Source organism: Acipenser ruthenus, chromosome 1 (assembly GCF_902713425.1).
Source record: "Acipenser ruthenus chromosome 1, fAciRut3.2 maternal haplotype, whole genome shotgun sequence".
NCBI lineage: Eukaryota > Metazoa > Chordata > Actinopteri > Acipenseriformes > Acipenseridae > Acipenser > Acipenser ruthenus.
The window spans coordinates 94716939-94737564 of NC_081189.1; the positions used below are offsets into that span (position 1 = coordinate 94716939).

At 34.8% G+C, this 20626-nt stretch overlaps 1 protein-coding gene across 4 annotated transcripts in view; it reads left to right on the forward strand.

The window, feature by feature from the left end:
• Nucleotides 1–20626, forward strand: part of LOC117421044 (PR domain zinc finger protein 5-like) — an 85091-nt gene that overhangs the window by 44100 nt on the left and 20365 nt on the right. For all 4 annotated transcript variants that reach the window (XM_059032398.1, XM_034034911.3, XM_034034914.3 and 1 more), the window contains 2 exons: nt 4001–4094; nt 18865–18950. In XM_059032398.1, coding sequence (XP_058888381.1) covers nt 4001–4094; nt 18865–18950 — 180 coding nt within the window. The remainder of the gene's footprint in view (nt 1–4000; nt 4095–18864; nt 18951–20626) is intronic.

Genomic DNA, 20626 nt, shown 5'->3' on the forward strand with positions numbered 1-20626 from the left:
GCGAAACGTACTGCCCAGTGTCAGAAAGCTCTGTCTCAGTCGCAGGTCATGGGTCCTCCAACAGGATAATGACCCAAAACACACAGCTAAAAGCACCCAAGAATGGAAAAGAACAAAACATTGGACTATTCTGAAGTGGCCTTCTATGAGTCCTGATCTGAATCCTATCGAACATCTATGGAAAGAGCTGAAACTTGCAGTCTGGAGAAGGCATCCATCAAACCTGAGACAGCTGGAGCAGTTTGCTCAGGAAGTGTGGGCTAAACTACCTGTTAACAGGTGCAGAAGTCTCATTGAGAGCTACAGAAAACATTTGATTGCAGTGATTGCCTCTAAAGGTTGTGCAACAAAATATTAGGTTAGCGGTCCCATCATTTTTGTCTATGCCATTTTCATTTGTTTTATTATTTACAATATTATGTTGAATAAAAAATCAAAAGTGAAGTCTGATTTCTATTAAATATGGAATAAACAATGGTGGATGCCAATTACTTTTGTAAAGTTGTGCAAAATTGTGCATTCTTCGTTTTTTGTGGAGGGGTACCAACAAATTTGAGCACGTCTGTATATATATATATATATATATATATATATATATTACACACACACACACACACACACACACACACACACACACACAGTGGAACGTTGCATATCCGACCATCAGATAACCGCCCTGATCAATTAACCACCTCGCTAAATAAATAAATATTAAAAGTAGGCTACGAGAGTAATGGTATTGGCAGCAAATTCAGCTTCCATGATGGAAACAGAAAGAAAGCGTTATAGCAATCAGCCTTTTGGTGCATTACCCTTTAAGAGAGACGGGCTGTGTGCGTGTGTCAGTCAGCTGCGTGTAGCAGTGACGTTTCAATACACCAGTAGAGAAAGCTTTTTTTTTTTTTTGGCAATGTGTTTATATGATGGAGCTCACGCTTGCAAATATTGGCAGCGTGTTGTTGTAGCTTTTAAATGCATTTGAATTAAACAAAGCAAGCTTCATAAATGCAATATTCAAACCCAGCTGCTTATCGGCTGTTGGCTATATCAAGGATGAGCGCAAAGTACCGTGTCAAAAATATTTAAGAAAGCAGAACCAAGGAGGCAGGGACTTCTAGAGTTAAGAAAAAAACCATCAGTTGCAGGTTACTGTATATTTACCATTTTTGTATTATATATTTTTTTTTTTAAAAAAAGCTTTGCGTGGAGATGGCTTATAGCAAACCGCATAGCAACACTGTGTATTTGTAGGCTAATTAATCTCGTTTATGTTTGCTTACTTTTTAAAGCAAAAAAATGTCCCCATGTTTACAGCAGTTTGCGTGTTGTTTTTCTTCACTAACCCATTTATGGATGTGTAAATGCTTTTTCTACAGATGTTCGCAAATCCGACTTTTTCACATATCCACCTATACCTCAGTCCACAGGGGGTCGGATATGCGATGTTGTACTGTGTGTATATGTATATATATGTATATATATATATGTGTGTATATATATATATATATATATATATATATATATATATATATATATATATATATATATATATAATATAATTTCGAATGATCTTGTTAAAATCCATTTGTTACCTTTTTTCCTTAAAAATTAAAGCCTATATTATACACAATCCTAATTTTTCACAGACCCTGATTAGCACGCCATCATACTAAAAACTTTACAAAGCCTGAGTATTTCTAAAATGTGTAAGTAAACATTTGCCATGTTGTAAACCATGAAACAAAAAATGAAACACATCTTAAAGATTTGTAACAAAGCACGATTTCATATTTTACCCATAACATCGTATCTATTTTGAAGTATAAAAGATGTATGTATTTTAAAATAAGCTGTAAACCAGTCTGTAAAAAGCTAAAATAATAAATTCTGATAGTGTTGTCTCTGTGTAGCCAAAATGGTTTCTTCAAAAAATGTTTGTGTTACACGATATTAGGGATGAAAAAATGAAAGACCTAACATTTTCATGTGAGAAAAATACATTTAAGACTAATCGATAAAAATAAAAAAAAAACTCCATGACTGGCTTTAAATGCTGTTTATTCTCATGCTGTGGTCTGCAGTGCTGAAGAAGTGCTGAGACTGCTTCGGGCCTTTGTGCATTGAGATAGGGCCTTTGTGCAGAGTATGGTTGAGCAGTTGTGAGTCATTGCACAATTTAGTCTGATTGACCTGACAGAAGTGACTTTTAACAGACCAACTATTTAAAAAGAAAAAAAAAAACTTTTTACATTAAATATGTGTACTCATATTAGCTAGAGACACTATTGAGACTTGTAATTATTCTACTCTGACAGTAGACGTTCATGCTTTTCATTTAGATCAACTGTAAAGTCTAAACCGATGAATGATCTTGAAAATGAATAAGGAACTTATGCCAAAATGCATTTGCGACATTTGTTATTTAAATGGAAAACTTAACATTTCTTGTTACAAAGCTAGGAACAAGCAGCTCAAGTTAATTTAAGGAATCAAATGTGTGCCTAAAAGGTCTGGCACTAGTTTTGTAAGAAAAAAAAAGTCAAAAAAGGTACAATTGCATCTGAGTAAAAGAAGACAGGCAGGCATTGCTTCTGTAACATTTTAACTGGAGTAAATGAGATTTGAGAATCAAACCCATAGGTTGCTGCAAAGTATACAGTTAAGCTCAGTCTCCACTGCCCAAAATTCAATTCACTTAACCATTCTCGATGAGCAGTCTCCAAGGAGTGCAAGAACACTTAGTTAAACATTGCAAACACATTCTTTATAATGTTGCAACAACTGCTCCAGGATCACAACAGGATTTCTTAAAGCTTTATTATGTAAATTTACAGGATATTACGTGTCATTGGTTTATTGGCTTTGATACCTTTTAGTTATTTTGCCTCCATTTAAATGATAATTCCCAAATGTTCCTAACATGTGCACCCCTTTCTCAATACGCCCACTTAACTAGTTTCCATTCCTTTGTGTTAACTCTACATCCTTTTTAGTCTTTTTCTCTAAAATACATATTGGTGCAAATTAGTGAAACAAAGTCTGTGACAATTAAGCATTTAAAAAATTGAATTAATTTGTTTGCTGCTAGGAGCAAAATCATTATCTTCTGCAGTTTTAATTTAAAAACGACCCTTTGGCATATTATAAAATATAACAAAAATACCTGCTATTATCAAACAGACCTACTGTTGTTAAAATGGAAAAAGCTGACACTATACCATTCCCCTGACTTTGATTTTAATGCACTTTGTATCTTCTGGTGAGGCTCATTGGTACAGGGGCCCAGCAGCATTTTGAATGCTGAGTCTCAATGGGTTTGTGCAGCTGGTGGTGCCATTCTTGAAGGCAGTGATAGCTTTGAGATCGAGCAATTAACTCTGATCCCTTGTGGCTATTGATTTTCTTGAACAAGGATCTTTTGGACTGGCAGTCTGGGGATTTACATTTTCTCTGTAGCTGGAATACAAGTATTCATAATGTGCAATATCATTTTTTATTGCTATGCTTTATGGTTTCAGAGTCTCTTCAGTAGAAATACAGGACAATGAAATTAAGTTGAGCCAGCGTAAGTTTTCTATGGAAAAGCCCGTCTGTGATTTCCCCAGGCAGCTGGAGTTTCAGCTGGATACTGCAGCATTAGAAACATAAATATTCCTTTAGAATGCTGTAATCCCTAGTAAGTTTATGAATTGTCCTCCGAGTAACCTGCAGAAGGACAAATGGAAGATCGGGTTATTGGTGCATGTGCTGCAATTCAGCGATTGTGTATGAGTGGTGGTTTTATGCTTCTCTTGTTTGTGTGCCAGATAAAATAAATGTAATACAGTTTCTGTAAGGAACTTGCAGTAGGAGGTCTTTAAATATATACTGTAATGACAAATATGTAGAATAAAAATATGCTTAATCTTTGTCGGTGTACTGTCTTTTTTTAGTTTAATTCACATGATTTAATGTTCTTTATTTTCCTTCCCATGATATTGCTTTCATTATATTATTATAGACCCACACTGGAGAAAAGGAAAAAATATGCCCATACTGTGGTCAGAAGTTTGCAAGCAACGGGACCCTGAGAGTTCACATCAGGAGCCATACAGGTAAATAATGACTTTGAGTTTCTTCACTTTTGTATGACCTTTAGAAACCAGAGCCTACACAATTAATCATTTACTGAACATTATATGGGGAGCAATATTAAAAATTGAGGTGAAGCATCAATAAACGGGGTCAATAGAAACCCACAGAACTGTTCTATTATTATTCATAACAAAGCTACGTGGTGCTCAGTTTTTATTGTGGTAGACTACGGGTGTATGAATTACCATGTTAAAGGTTCAGAAACAGTTTTAAAGTCCTTAACACAGTTTGCATCCACATTATACATGGTTTGTAACTGTGTTTAAAAACCAAATTCGGTTTTAGGCAAAATTGGATTAGTTTACCTGGTGGACCTGTAATCTGGATGTGAAGTGTGTTCGAGTTTGGTTATAGCATCCTCCAAAATGCCATACTGCTTTGCAGTGATGTCCCATACTGCCTCGGGTTGTATGGGACTGCATAGTTTGAAAGTAAACAATAACGTGATTGTGAGAGGAAAGTTAACTTTTAATTAAAATTAACATTACTTGTATTGTCAATTTTAGCGTTCAGTTCAGTTGTGCTTGTTGCAGACAGGATCAACAAATTGAATATAAAATTGTCAATTTGAAGCAGCTACATAATTCTATGAATATACCATCTGCATTTGAAGCAAGATGCACCACAAAGCCATTGTGTTGCCATCAGACGCTGCACTCTCCTTTCTCGATGCAGCTGCACTAGTGTTGGAATTTAAACATTAAATTCCTAGCCAACAGGGACAAAACATCATCCTCGACGGGGAGAACCATGTTTTTCCTTCCACATTACAAAGGGTTGCTGGGATACCGTCTTCCACTAATCTACAATGCAATGTGTTTCAACAACAACCAGGTTAAACTATCCCAGTTTCATAAGTGCTATCTGGACGCTCTAACCCTTTTGGGCTGGTTTCAAGTAGCCTAGTTTTGATCTTGGTTCTCGAGCACGGTTGTGCTAATATGGACAGGCCCTAAGTCTACTGAGATAATAATGAGTGAATACATTGTGCTTCATCAGATTCTTACTGGATGCAGGATGATAACTTTCTTAAACCTGCATAAAAGTCTGCTATTTTTTAACTTCTGTTTTAGAAGTTTCAAGATTGCAGTTACATTGTTATAAAAGTATTTATGGCTCTTCATTTATTACACATCAGTTAATTTACAAAGATAAATACACTGATTAAAGGTGATGCAAGTGCCACTGTGGCACAGTATGCAAATATTGTTTAATGCGTACTATCGTCCAGTTATATTGCAGGCTAAAATATGTTAACACAGAAATCACATATATATATATATATATATATATATATATATATATATATACACTATATTGATAACACAAACTGGCACTGGTAATGATGAAATGTAAAAATAATGACACTTTTTAGCACTTTGTACAATGTTGTTGGAACACTGGAAGCTACTTCCAAAAAGTAAATAGATTCCAGACTGATGTGTATATATATCATTTAAATTCAGGGTTTATTAGAAACTTGTCAAAGAAAAAACACATACAGAGACCTGACATAGTGTATTTACATATGATAAGTTTCTATAAAGCCCTGGTTTCCTTATCTCTCAATCTACCATAACTAGCTGTCAGTATGAAAGCTCTTAACATTGTTCAATTGAGGTACAATTTCAGCAACCCTGTATCTAATTGTGTGGAATGGAAAAAAAGGAAAGTTAACCCTCGGTGGGGGAGCCCGGAGTGTATTTTTCGCCTTGACATGTCAGGTTTTATGTTTCTACTCACACAAGCAGCAGAAAGATCCCCCACATAGTTTCACCTTAAATAAGTTATTGATATTTTTGTAAACTTTTGTACCCAGTAAAAAAAAAAAAAAAGCTAAAGATGCATACAGAAAGCTATACTGTACTTGCATTCATTGTTTATATGGTGGGAGACCACAGTTAGCTTACAGTTTTATTTCTGGGTCATAAATTACTAAGCTTTTGTTCCAGTTGGAAATAACAAAGAAGGTGTGTGTATAGGAGCCGTTAAATTAATATTCTGAGTTGTTTAGTCTAGTTCTGAAACACCAGCTGTTTTTTTTTTTTATTTCACTTTGAAAAAGCTTTGTAAATGTGTCCGCAATTGCTATTGTATGATTATTTTGTTCTACACACTGTGGTCATGGTTTAACTTCTACATGCTACTAATTGGAGGCTGTATTAAAGCTGCACTTTATCATCTTACCACTTAACCAAATCAGAGTTCTAAAATTATAATAATAATGATATTTCAATGTTTACACATATATAGGGTGTTATGAGACACAGTTAATGAAATTGCTTCACTGTGCCAATGGGATAGATTGTTTCTGTTAATAGACATATAGATGCCTGGAGATTAGAAATCTATATTCTGCCCCTTTACTTATCCTGGAATTATGAAGATATGCCTTGGTTGAGCGAGTCACAATGCCAGAGCAGATTAGAAAGCGTACTTTTAGTATGGGTTCACATGGTTTAGTATTCCAGTTAAGTTATGCATATGTTGTTAGATAAACTCTATTTTGCAGGCTAAGTACATTTTTTTAGAAATGTGCCTTCAAACTTAAGTTAACTTAAATAGTTTTGCTGACAAGGGAATGGACAGAGAAAATAAAGGAGAAATTGAAATCAGTGCAATAAAAAGGCTGTTTAAAGAACATCTATTTACAATGGGGCACATTGCTGCCGCTTCCACTGCTCAGCTGAAAACCTTTGTGATGGAGCCAGCTTCTTTGTCGCACATTGCTCAGCTGTGTGGGAGACTTTAGGATTCTAGGTTCAAGAGTAGTTCTGAAGCATAAAGTGTTTTTACACATGGTCTTCAGCTATTGTGTTTGATCATTTTTGTGGGGAAAAAAAAACCAAGAAAACATGCCACAGCTGTTCAGATATTCCCATGTTCCGGTACTGGCATCTTATTTGTGCTCTAAGACACCATGACCAATATGTATAAAAGATGGCGGTAATTTCTGTCCATTAAAAGAAATTACTGGCCAGTATTTAACACATGATTTAAAAAAAAAAACTACTGCCTGGTTATTTTACTGGCCAATAATGGTTTTAGATGTGATTTCCCATCACGGATTGTTACCGAGAGACTGTATCTAACCAATTGTCAGAGATATGCAAATGAGCTGTGCCCCCTACTTAAGACATGTGTTGACACTGTCACATTATGGCTGCGGGACATGTCTGAAGACAGGTTGTCCTAAATATAAAGATGTCAGGTTAAAAAAAGTATAAATAAATTACACACATACGCATGTTTAGTGTTCGGTTTATTTTAAATGCATACATCATTGTGCTGAAATAATATTAGCATATTCTTCGTACATATTACATTAGCCTACCGTATGTAAAAATATAAATCTGCACAATAGGCATATACAGCTTTGGCCAAAGGTTTTGCATTACACCCTATAAAATTAACACATTTTGTTTAATAAAGTGGAACGAAACCTGCTGAATAATGTTATGTTAACATTTTGAATTATACCGCTTTATTTTTCCCATATACTTAACGAAAACCTGAGATGAAGTCCTGTACAACTATTATGGCTTCCAGTAGACTTTTCCAATATAATTTCTTTGGTTACATTGTGTTAAATAAGAGATCAAAATTATGTTCATATTGTTTTGTTTTTTAATTACGTCTCAATCCTAAAATTCTAGATGATGCTAAACTTTTAGGCGTAGCTGTACAGCACAGTATAAAATCATGTGAATAACCTTGGTGCAGTTTATTTTTACTTGGTCTATAGGCTACCGGTAACACAATACAAATCATGCCGCTGCATTACACATACTGTACAAACAAACATGTTTGTTAAATTGAAAATGATTTTAGCGTATTTTATTTTACCGTAGCCTACTTAGTATGCAAAACAGATCATGGTGCAGCATTCACAGGTTCTGATACTGTACAGTACCTTACATATACTGTACACACTTGACAAAAATAAATCATTTTTAAATGTAAATAGAAAACTGTGCAGCGTATGGGTGGCTACAAATAACACAAAGCCTACCTACTACTTTTTTGTTTTCTTTTTTCTTTTCTTTATTTTCTTTGCAAAACGCAATTAAAGACTTCAAATTCAGAATATTATAGTCCACATCTTGCATTTCGAACTAGCGGAGTCCATCTGTATTTCTGAAAGCTTCTTGCCCTTTTCCAACCGATCAGTCTCAGTTTGTTTAAACTCTGTAGAGTATGTGTTTAGGTGCTTTCTTTTAATCATGTTCTTAATTTTAGTGATTTAGTAGGCTACTTGTATCTGTTGTTGGTTTTATTTTCATCCAGTCTGTATAAGTGTTTTTTTTTTTTTTCCAATGGGTCTCTTTGGATAATGCAATTCGCAGTATTAAAAGAATACATACTTATCAACGCATATTAGCTGTTTGGAAATACAATGTTCTGTGGCTGAAAAAATATGTCGGGAGATAGCTGGTGGGGTTAATGCGGTTGGTACTGTAAAAGGGGAGATCATACACTGCCAGAAGTGCTGGCAAGATGAGCGACAGATTGTAAACAAAACTGCAGGGTCTTCTCATGTTCCAAGATATCTCCCTCCTCTTGATGTACAGTCCACACAAGCACACAAAGCCTGGTATTTCTTAGAACAACGAATAAGCTACAAATGTGATTTATATGTTTTCCAACCAGTAAGTAGCCTACCCTTTTCCGACAAGTTAATGCAATTTAATGTATGCGTTACAAATAACAAAATACTTAAATTATGTAATTATTGGATAATTAAACATATAGACTTTTTTATTATTACTATTGGCTTAAATACACATTTCTAAACACAGAAATTATGCTAGGAAATGATACCGTTAAGATGCATCTCATTCTCTGTCTGGTCTGAGGCACGTGTTAATTATGATTCTAGTAAGGGTCAATTAACGGCACAATACAGATTTATGAATCAGACGAATAATATGCTAATGAGAAAACTGGTCTCTAAGGGAACGTTATTCTAACGTCACGAGGAGTGATGTTTTTTGACTGTTAATGGAGTTTATACATCACTCGGTGAAATACTGTCATGTTAAACACTATTAATGGCATATAAGCTTCAAATTGTGGGCCCTATTCACAAAGATATAACTGAGTTATTTAAAGATTGTTTTGGAAGTCTATTTGATACATTAAATACTGTATGGTATGCATGAAACTTTTCAGGACTCTTAAAGAAATGTTCTTTAAATAGCTTATTATTTAAAACTTTGCGAATGGGCCCAGAATACAGGAGATGTTGAAAGAGACTTCTGTCAAACAGTGTTATTCAGTGTCTTTTAGACAACTATAAAAATAACAGTATACAAATGAATAAATAAGTAATCTACAAAATAACCAACAAAAAAATGTAATTCAGTAGCAGAACGTTCTTCCAGCCTACTAATGCCATAGGCAAATGAACACATTAACTAAAAATAAATGCAAAATGTGTCAAATAATCACACATCTCAGGTAGTGACACTCTGCTTCCTCTGGAGCCTCACAACACACCGGATGCATGCCACACTTTTTACAACAGTGCACATCCTGTTACGGCTATAGCACAGGTTTAAAACGCAAGATAGAGTTTAAAACGCAACTTTCTTACTTCTGTGTTGTATGTATTTCAACATAATCCCAATTTGTTGTGATATTTATATTCACATATCCTTGATGATAAATGGGTTTTAATTAGTGACATCGAGCGAGCACTGGATCTTCAGGGAAAAACATATTTTCAACAGCACAGTATCCAGGGTTTGAATCCAGACATAGTGCCAGCACAGACACTGCCTGGTTAGATCAACGTGGAAGCTGCTTTTGTCAAACTAAAGTCATGAAAATAATAAACCAATTGTGATTATGTTGAAACAGATATTGAGGGAATAAGCACAACACAACCGGCAGCAACGATATATAACACTTTTAAGTAGTAGAGTACTTCATTACAGTAGGCTGATCATGTATTGATGAAATGTGGCCGCTTCTTCAGCAGAATTCACATCTGCTAAGCTTTGAGAAGGCTGATGGTGGAGATCAAGCTGGAGATTTTTCAGTCATTCTGTAATAACTGGCATATGGTTGAAAACCCCCTGCAGACCTTTTTTCCTCTTCTTTTTTTCACCCCCATTTTGCCTTTATCTGGAAATGGCCGCACATTAATGAGGCCTAACAATAGCTGGCATTAGCAGATCGTTTGAATTGGTCTGGGTTGAGTGAAGGTGCATGTGCAGGGAGCAAACAGTAGACATGGAGACCCTAGGCAGACTTGTTGCTCTGTAATCCATCATCCACACTAACAAACTGGCATAGACAGACAGCACATTCTAGGGCTCACTCAGAGCACTGCAAAGCATTGCAGTGCCATATCCTGTCAGCTAACTGCTTTCTTGGGGTCATTGGGATTTGTGGTTAATTTGGTCTTAAATCTTCTCGTTGGTCACACAGATTCTAATGCTTAATTGTAAATTGTGAACACAAACACTGTGAACAGACCCTTTAAAGCTGAGGAAGGTAGAATAAATCACTTGCTAATTTTTTTGATTTTTTTTTTAACAAACATACCTCAACTAGGGAATATAAGGCTTAATGTTTTAAGTAAGAAATATAGACTTACTCTGTAATTTGAAATATTCATAGACATAGGAAGGAATTTTGACACATGGAAAAACAAACGAGAGCAATACTTTATGCAGCTGGAATAATTTTTGAAAACCTACTGTAGTTATTCTTATGTGAGCACGATCATTACCCAATTGATTCCCAAATTATGAAAAAGACATGATGATCTGATGTTAGTTTATAGTTTTGCCATTTACATTTTTTTTAACAATGTTTTAACCATTTTTTAAATCCCCCCCCCAAAAAAAAGTTTTTCAAGAACAATACTGTGACTTGAATGGTAATACATACTTTAATCATTTACCTGAAAGCACATCAAAAAATATATTAAAAAATATTAGTGCTTGGACACATTTTCATTTTGAATATTATTTTAAAATTCTTCAGTTTTGAATTAGCTGGAAAAAGTTTGTGGTACTGTAAAAAAAAAAAAAAACTTTATATATAAAACAAGGTCATTTTTACACCCGCATACACTTAAAGCAGTGTTTACTTGAGTATTCAAATGTTTTTTTTTTCAATTAATATCCATATCAAGCTAATTTTGCATTGGAACATGTTATTCCAATGCTACTTTACCATTGATTTCTATACATATTTGTACATATTTGACCATGGTATACAGCAGTGAACATTTATTTGGGTTACCGTGCTATTGCGTTTGTAAACTTAAAAACATACATATTTTTATTTAATTGATTATTATCCTTTAAAAAATGCTATTGTGTTTTTCTTTCAGTGTATTTACACACAAAGCTCAGGTTTTATTTAGACAAAAAACAAAGTGTGCATGGCGCAATTGTAGGGATGGACTGATAGCTGCAGTTTGATACCTTTGATAAAAAATGAAACAAACATGCACTTATAACCTTGGTAGATTGTAAGTTTTTAGCTGAACTGTCCACTGTATTGCACAAATTCAAAATGGTTTACAGCTTTAAAGGTCTCTTTTTAAATCACAATTGAATTGCATTTGCTCCACAATTACTATTCTCTTAAAACCTGGAACTTTTAGAAAAAATGATCCCAAAAACTATTTAAGAAATCAAATGCAGTTCTTTAGTGCCAGGTTAAAACTGTTTCCTTCATGTCCCAGCAGAATACACACAGTAACTATTTTTAAAACAGTTTTTCGCTACTTACAAGCTAACTTTAAAGACTGGGTTCGATATTTATATTTTTACATTCATTTCAGTCATAGTATCTTCAGAAATACTAAAAGATACAAAGGTTAGGCAAACAAACATTTTGACAAAAACACCAGCATTTATTTGCTTAAACTTTTCTTGTGTTTTTGCTGTAGTATTGTTTTATGGTTTTTAAGTTCATTTAATGACTTAATATGAAAACTGCTGAAACTGTTAATTTGGTCTCTATGGGTTAAGTTATGCCGAAGAAAACAGATGGTGATGTGAGAACTATGTGGAACTGGAGGACGACAAAAGCAAGCCCCCATTTCCTCTTTCTAACTCCTCTGCCAATGGAAGTCTTTGATTTTGTTCAAGCATAAGGAAACATTGCATTCATAGATCTCTGAATAGTTATTGTAGATGCCTTAATTAGATTGCCTGTATAGTCAAGGTGATTGGTCCCAGTATACCCCTTGTGGTTGGGTTTCCCTTTAAGGGCCCCATGTTGGATGCTGGGTGATGAATTCAAGTGGTGACGATTTATTTTCATTAATTCAAAGCAGGAACTAATTGATTGACCAATGCGGTCTGTACATTAAATTATGGGGGTCAACAAAGTCTGAAACTTTTTTTTTTTTAATGAATTTGTGTGCTAAGACTAGTATATCCACCCTTAGAAATCACCCAGTTTTGTAGACAAACAGCATCTTGATGTAAAAGAACATGTTTGCTTTTTTCTCACCAGTGTTAACACTGAAAAAAAAATGAAAACAACAAAGTGTTTGCTCTGTTTTTTTGTCTACAATTTTCTTACAGCTGTAAACGCAAAGGAACACACAATTCAAGGTTTTTTTTTTCTGTCAATGACTACCTTATAGTGTTTTATAGGTGTGGAGTTTTAGCAACAGATTTAATGATGTCATGTTTTAGTGACAGATTGACCCCTTAAAATTGTTGCTAGCTTACTCACCACATCAGAAGACACATTAACTTTGTAAAATGGTGAGATCTGTACATAACTTTGAACACAAAAAAATGTTAAATGTAATGTAAACTTAGTGATCAACCAATGCTGACGGAAGTTAAAACGTTTGCTAATTATTACGTTTCTACTAGATCTGTAATGGTGTCACGCAATACATAATAAAAACATTTAAAAACATATCATATTACACAACACAGTTATCATAGCATCAGAAACCATATGACCAATATTTCATTTTTCAAACACTCGCTCCTATAATAAATATATCTAAAAGTTGGGAAACTAGCAATGAACTACCGAAAACACTTTACCATAATGACCTTCTACTCTGGTATGGAGCCAGAAATTCCATCCCTTTCATGTACCGCCCCTCTTTTCTGACTGTTCTGCCCTGACCGCTCTTGGATGCCCTGTCACGCTTCTTTCTCTGATGTGTGTCTTCAGGTTAGGCCATTGTTTCTTTACTTCCTCGACTACAATTGACATAAAAAATATATACTTGTAATAACCTATACTGCACAAAATCCACGTGTTTATGTATGCTATCAGTTCATAATTCCATGTTTTATATACATATCATTCATGCCCAAGTCCACGGCATGTCTTTCCATATGTTTTCTTTTTTTTCAAAGTCTTTGTAATCTTTGTTGGATTTATCATATTTAATTTTAAATATGATAAATCTTCTTTGGCGACACACACAATTAGATTTTCCATTTTGTTCAGGGAACTGCAAGAACCCATGTGTCTTCCCAGTCATTTTTCATTGGTCAATGTCATTTTTAATGTACGTCAAATCGAACTTGTTACGGACTCAGTGTGCAAGGTGCAATAGGGAATGCACAGGATCGTTTCTTTCTTCTTAGACACACGTTAAAATCGGATGCATGATCGGATCCAGTGTGCAATGACCTTAATAGTGAGCTGCATGAATGACTGTGTAGTTTCATCAACTTGCGTGTATATCGTGCCTCTTTTGAATGAGTGGTTTGCACATGTACATTTACCCATAAACTGTGCATAATTTGTGAAAAATAGTAGGCTTCTACTAAAATAGTGTTTTTTCAGTATTTATTAAATGGAAAGGAAAACATAGGAACCAAGAAAAGCTCTTATGATAATGAATAATAGCCAAATCTACAACAAATTGTTTCATGTTCATTCATTTACTAGAAATTCTCTGAATGTTATAGGCTTCAGTGTATGTCGGACCAAAAATCAAATTAATTATTTGCAGATCCCAAACTGAAAGTTAAAACACATTTACATTATATATGGATTGCTGCTGAAGGGACTAAATGCAATTAGATGAATCTGTCTGCCCATGATCTTGAAGGTACATGGGCTCCAGCATAATTAGGGCAGATTAATTCTGTTTTGTTACACTTCCACACCTATAAATATTCACCTTAAGATACTAAACAGTAACATGCTTGTCATTAACTGCAGAAAGGAGTTGTGCAGTATGAAGTGGACTTAAAAACTTTGAAAATGTCAATGCAAACCTAGTTGTGATGTTGAAATGGGTTTTGTACATAAAAAATATAAAAAATACAGGTTGTGGCCAACTTATTATTAATTGTTGAAACATAAAGGACACCCTTAAATACAGTTGTAACCCCTTTTAAATGTAGCAAATGCCAGAATATCTGGGATTGATTTCTAACAAACCACTGTTGAGTATCTCCATAAATCTAATTTCTAATTAGCAAGTATCACTTCCCAAGGCCTTGGACTTGCTATACACCTGGCGTACATTCACAGCTGTGTCTAATTGGGGCAGGTATGCTTTAAGTGGCCAGACCTCGGCTCAAATTCAAAAACTTTTGCAGTCCAGAGCTCAAACCACTGAGCTACTGTATTCTTACCACAATGATGTTTTATAAGCGGTTATAAACCCAAATTCAGTACACATTTGTTTAGTTTTCATCAACAGTACACCTGAATATGCACATATCTGTAAACACCTGCCAGAACTGTAAAGAATCGTCAGCCAGTTTACTGGACTCAACTGGATTAGTTTATATACATGCAAGGGATTAAAAGGGTAACATTTATGGATATTAATAAATCAGAAAAAAAAGTTTAAATTGCAATGAAAAGGTCAAATGCAAGTTGTTAGATATTGCAAAGGATGATCAAAGGCAAAGGCTTACCGAGGATAGCAGATCGATATCAGATTACTTCATCAACCTCCACTGGCATCAGCTGAAAGCTTTTAAACATAAATTCATCGGAATTGAGGGAGTCTGTGATTAATTTCTGGTAGACATTGCTAATATGTTTCAGACCAGCTCCCTCTACTAGTGGTGCTTGTAACATGAGTGTGTGGCATTTTTTGGACTGCTTACACCCATCTGCTTGCCAGCATTCCCAAACTTCTACCTTTTAAAGTAGAGACGCATTTGAATGGAAAAGTGTCAGATGAATCAATTAGCAACCTTAGTGGCTTCTGGTGTCTGTACAGTGATGGTAGGGATTAGCGACAATAAGGTCAAATAAGTGTTGAGTTTCAACAAATGTTAAATCAGTTAAATTAACCTCCTGATAACTATTATTAGTAAGACTTTTTAAAAGTCCCAATAGGCAGTAGCCACTGTCTTACATTCAATGGATATTCAAATCTGCACTCTAGCTTGCAAGGGAAGTCAATCAATTTCCGTGTGGTAGATACAGAAGTATTTGTTCTGTGCCATGTCTATAGCTGATTTTAGAAATGCTCGATTTCATCTGTCAACAGTGTTTACATTAAATAGGATGATGTCCAAGCCACATAATAAACACATGGCAAGATATCATGCACCACACTGCAATCCGCTAATGCATTATCCAGCAATGCTTCTACAAACTTCAGTATTAACACGATACCCTAATTGCTACTCAGAATGCCTTTTCTAACTGAAATAACTTTCCCATCTGGGACTTTTGACCCTGTTAGTCAACAGTCAGAATTACTCAAAAACTTGGCTGAATAAGAGAGAATTCTGTGAAACTACTGTAACTTGGACAACCACTGAATATGTGAATGGAACTGAGTGCAACCTATTAAAAGCATGTTTATTAAACAACACAAAACAAAGCTCATATTTGCCCACACATACACAATTATTAATACCAATCAATGACAATCAAACAGAGGCTTCTCAGACAGTGTCATTTTAATATAGAACTCGAGATCCTACCTATTACAACCACTTAGATTGTATCTGTGAATATTTTGTCTGCTTTACATAAAATCTACATTTTCTAATTACACTTTTGAGTTTTTTGTGTCGATGGAAACATTTCAATCTCCCATAGAAGAAGGGATAGTGGGTATAATAAACTTGAAATGTGTTTAATCTTTAGGAATACAAATTGCCATTAACAAAATAAATAAATAGAAGAAACATATATCATTTTAAATTCTATTTATCTTTATATTAAATTGTCATATTAAATTGTACTTGTAATTTGTATATTTGCCTAAAATGTAACATAGAAGAGTGCTGTAGGTTCATCCATGTTCATCTCATGGGCAGTTTTATTAAGACATTGTATTCCTCTTCTGTTGACATTAACATAGGTCTGTTGTTTTGCAAGATGTATAATTGTTATAAACAAATGGGTATCGTTAGTTAGATAATAATTCCCCCTCCAATCAAAACAACTACTAGCAGACAGTCTCTCAGGAAATGATGCTGTTTGATTGCCATTGACTGTAACCTGATACCTGTGAAGATGAGTTGCAAATGAAGAAAAGGCGTATTTTGTTGTTGTGTGATTAACACGTTTTTAAGCGGTTTCATTATGGTTAATTTTAACACCTGCCAACCAAACAAAAAGGAAAAAAGAAAATTGGAGTGTCTGCACACCCCTTATAGATTGTACTGTCTATTTACAAATCCCAGTTTGTTTGTCTACAGTATTTGTAAATGGTGCAAATGGGAGGAAACAGACTTAATTCATAAAAAAAGAAACATGTATAAGCATTTTTGAGACGTGTTAGTCATTAAATGTTTAACTATTGTTACATAGTATATATATATATATATATATATATATATACACACACTATCTTACGAAGTTCAGGTTTATACAGTTTAAACACTGAACTACTCTATTTACCACTTTGCTGGTGTAGACCTTGGGGGATTTGACTCCCTGCCAAATATACCTTATTAAATTACCCTCTGAAATGATGCAAATTATAGAATACATTAATTTAATTCTCTTTTATTTTCTCATATTACCTAGTAGCTTGAGTTGGTTTTCAAACAGAGCCAGCTTGTGTTTCATATTGCTTGCCTGAAATAACAGAAAACAGAATTTGTATAACAAAAAGGTTTCCCTTAAAGTATATTCTGAAGTTTTTTTTTTTTTTCAAGGGACATTTTAATATTAAAGTATCATTATTTTAGAATAATTTATTATTTTTAGAAAATATTATCGTGTGACTTGTTTCCATGCAAAATACTTGATGCTGATAAATAACTAACTAGATACAAAATTAAAACATTGATATGCTGTTTGCAGTATACTGTACACAAAGTTGACAAGATTGCAAGTACTCTAGTCTTGAAAGGCCGTTATGCTACATTATTCTAGCTAGTCTTCTCATAGCCAGTATCATACTCACAACGACCAACTGGGTTTTCACCCGACTATATCCTCCTGGACATTCGCATCTCCATTGTTCTGCTACTGTATTTTAAAAACAATAATAAATACAAAAATAACTACATAGGAGATTATACAAATCCATGTTTATTTTTTTGAATATCCAATGACATCTGGCCACTTGGAGTTCCACTCGACCATTGATATTTTAGAAGCAGTCTGCCAATCTGCATTTCCCTTTGCTCTCCATTAGTGTACTTCAAAAGCTTTAGGTTATGACAGCAGTAGCTTAAAATGCAATTACGCTTTTCCTGACATTTCGCAATGTGTGTTTCTAAAATGACATGTCGATGGATCCAAAACTCAGTATCTGATTCATTGGTTAAAAATCCTAGACCCAAAGAAGATATCCGTTTCACAAAAATGTAGCAAAAAATAATTGAATGTGCATATTGACATAGAAAAGTTAAAACCTTTATAGTGCGTTGAAAATTGCTCGCCTTTTGCCTGGGCCCCTACTCACCAACCAGTCCAAAAGCCCAGACAATTCCCAAGCAGCTAAATAGAAATAAAAATGCTGTAATCTTTAATTATTTTGTTCCTGAAAGAAGCCAGACCATTTTAACATTCTAAAACTAGTAAAAACAAACGCAAAACAGCAATGTAACTGCTCCTACCTGCAGCAAGTTGTTTCTTGTTAGTTATAAAATATTGGTGTTTGAAAACATGGGGGCAAACTTTAAACTTGAAGCAATAATGTCCCTGCATTACCTGTAAAACAAGCCTCAATTTCAGTTTCTAATGGGTTCTACAAAGCCCCCTTCACAAGCAGCTTTGTACAGGTCTTTCCTGTTGCAGCAGTTTATATGGCAGATAATACCGGCAGTAGCGGAGGCAGTGTTGTCTTATATAAAAAATAAAAAAAAAAGTTCATGATCTGTAATTGCAAATCATTTTCCTCACAAGTTAATGTGTGTTCTTTGAATACTGTGATGACACCTGGATGACTATGCAGACAGGCAGATCCAATCAGTATGGAATTAAGACATAGTTGGCTGTCAAGCATAAAAATCATGATAGGAGATCCAGGGAACATATCACTCATTTGTTGCCAGTTTTGTATTTTTACAACATATCTTTGCATGGAACCATACCTTAGCAGGCAGCACATCAAACACTTGAAAAGTGGAACTTTGATCCAGCCCTGCATGTGGCCAAAACAGAATTTTTTTCTTTACGCTTAGTTTCTGGAAAGCTCTGATCTCCCTGTTTGAACTAAACATTAACACTAGACCAGAAGAATTTCTGTCTTTGACACTGCCACACTGTGATACCTTGATGTGCCGAGACAGCCGTTTCCCCTCTCTGTGTGCCTTTCCATGCCTCTGATGCTTATCTTATTTGCAGGTGAGCGCCCCTACCAGTGTCCTTACTGTGACAAGGCTTTCAGCAAGAATGACGGATTAAAGATGCACATTCGGACGCACACAAGGGTAGGCAACATGTTCTTTTGTTGTTGGCATTCCAGCATTAAATGTTTGCAAACTACAGCTGAACTGTATTGACAGTTTTATTCCCTTCAGTCCCCTAAAAGTGCATTCATTTTTTTTTATAGATGTTCGATGTTAATGGAAAGATCGTACTGTATGGAAAGTGCTTAATTCTATAATCATGTGTTGAGTGCTAAGAATTTAACACCTTGGTAATTGTTTTTATTTAGTAAGTTAAAATACAGTGGGGATGGGGGAGGGAAGGTGGGCAGACAAATATAGGGCCTCGTTTACGAAAGGGCGCTAAACTTTATGGCTCGCAATAATTGCAATTGTAGTGCAAAGTTCATGATTGCCGTATTTACTATTGCAATTGTATTCATTTATCGCTCAAAATAGTGGGCATATAATGGCGCACACTCATTTTATTGTGTCACACTATGGTGATGAATATGTTATTCGTATGGTAATGCATGTATTTAAAAGAGGCACCCTGCTCTGAATAATGAGGTGATCTTTAGTCACACCGTATTTACTAAAGGGTGATAATCGTAGTGTGCACCTTAAAGTGAGCGATAATTAGTTTGTTTGGAAACCAGGCTTTAACCACTGATAGGCTCGCTATTTAAACCTCTTTTGCTTGGCTGAAAAATAGTGATGTGCAGTTCGATTCTTTTTACTGACTCGATTTGTTTGATTCATTCAGTTCAGTGAATCAATTCAGCAGATTTGTTTGTTTAATTCACTAATGCAAAATAAATACATCTTGCTGAATTACTTGGTTATGAAAATTTGTTTGAACAGAAAAAGTCCAGAAATGATAATTGATTGTCTAGGTCAGGGGTGTCAAACTCATCTGGCAGCAAGGGCCATTTAAGATACGACTGTTCACTTGGTGGGCCGCACTGTAAAAAAAATAGTTATACATCGTAATGTACCTGAAATTATATATAGACCAATATACTCAAGTATACTACTTTACACAAAACACATTACTCCCACTGCACGATTCTTATTCATCAGTAAGTATGCAGGCACAGTTTCAATTAATTAATCAACATATTACTTAATGTATGTTATAGTACAAAAATAGATAACATAACTAGAAGCAGCTTTCCTGGAACACTGACAAAAAACTAAATATCACAAATGTAATGTAATGGAGGAAATAGAGTATTTTACTTTCAATGGAAATCTTAAACAGTAAAGATGTCAGAGTATATAATGCTAAGTCTCAATATTTAACTTAGATTCCAAAATATAACGTTTTTAACAGCACAAGCTGTGAGAATGCGATTTAGTAAACAGTACCCTATGAAATGTCCCTTTTTTTATGACTTCTGCCAAGACATTTGGCACTTCATTTCTGGCACAGTTCTAATTCTGCAACTTTTCCACATAATGCCTGTTGATGCAGAATCCAGTGTAAGAACATTGGTACTTCTGCATTTTTTTCATAATTTTTTTCCAGCACTCTGCTAGCCAGTCATATATGGTGCACCAGTTAATTTCTTCCAAGGTAACGATTTTGGAATCTTCTGTGTTCCACCTCCACCACCTCCAACTACTTTTTGGCTACTGATTTTAAATGTTACGCAATGTAAAATAAATCGTTTAAACAAGCCTTCGCTTCGCTATCCTTATCAAAATGATATATGCTGTGCTGTTATGTGTGTGTG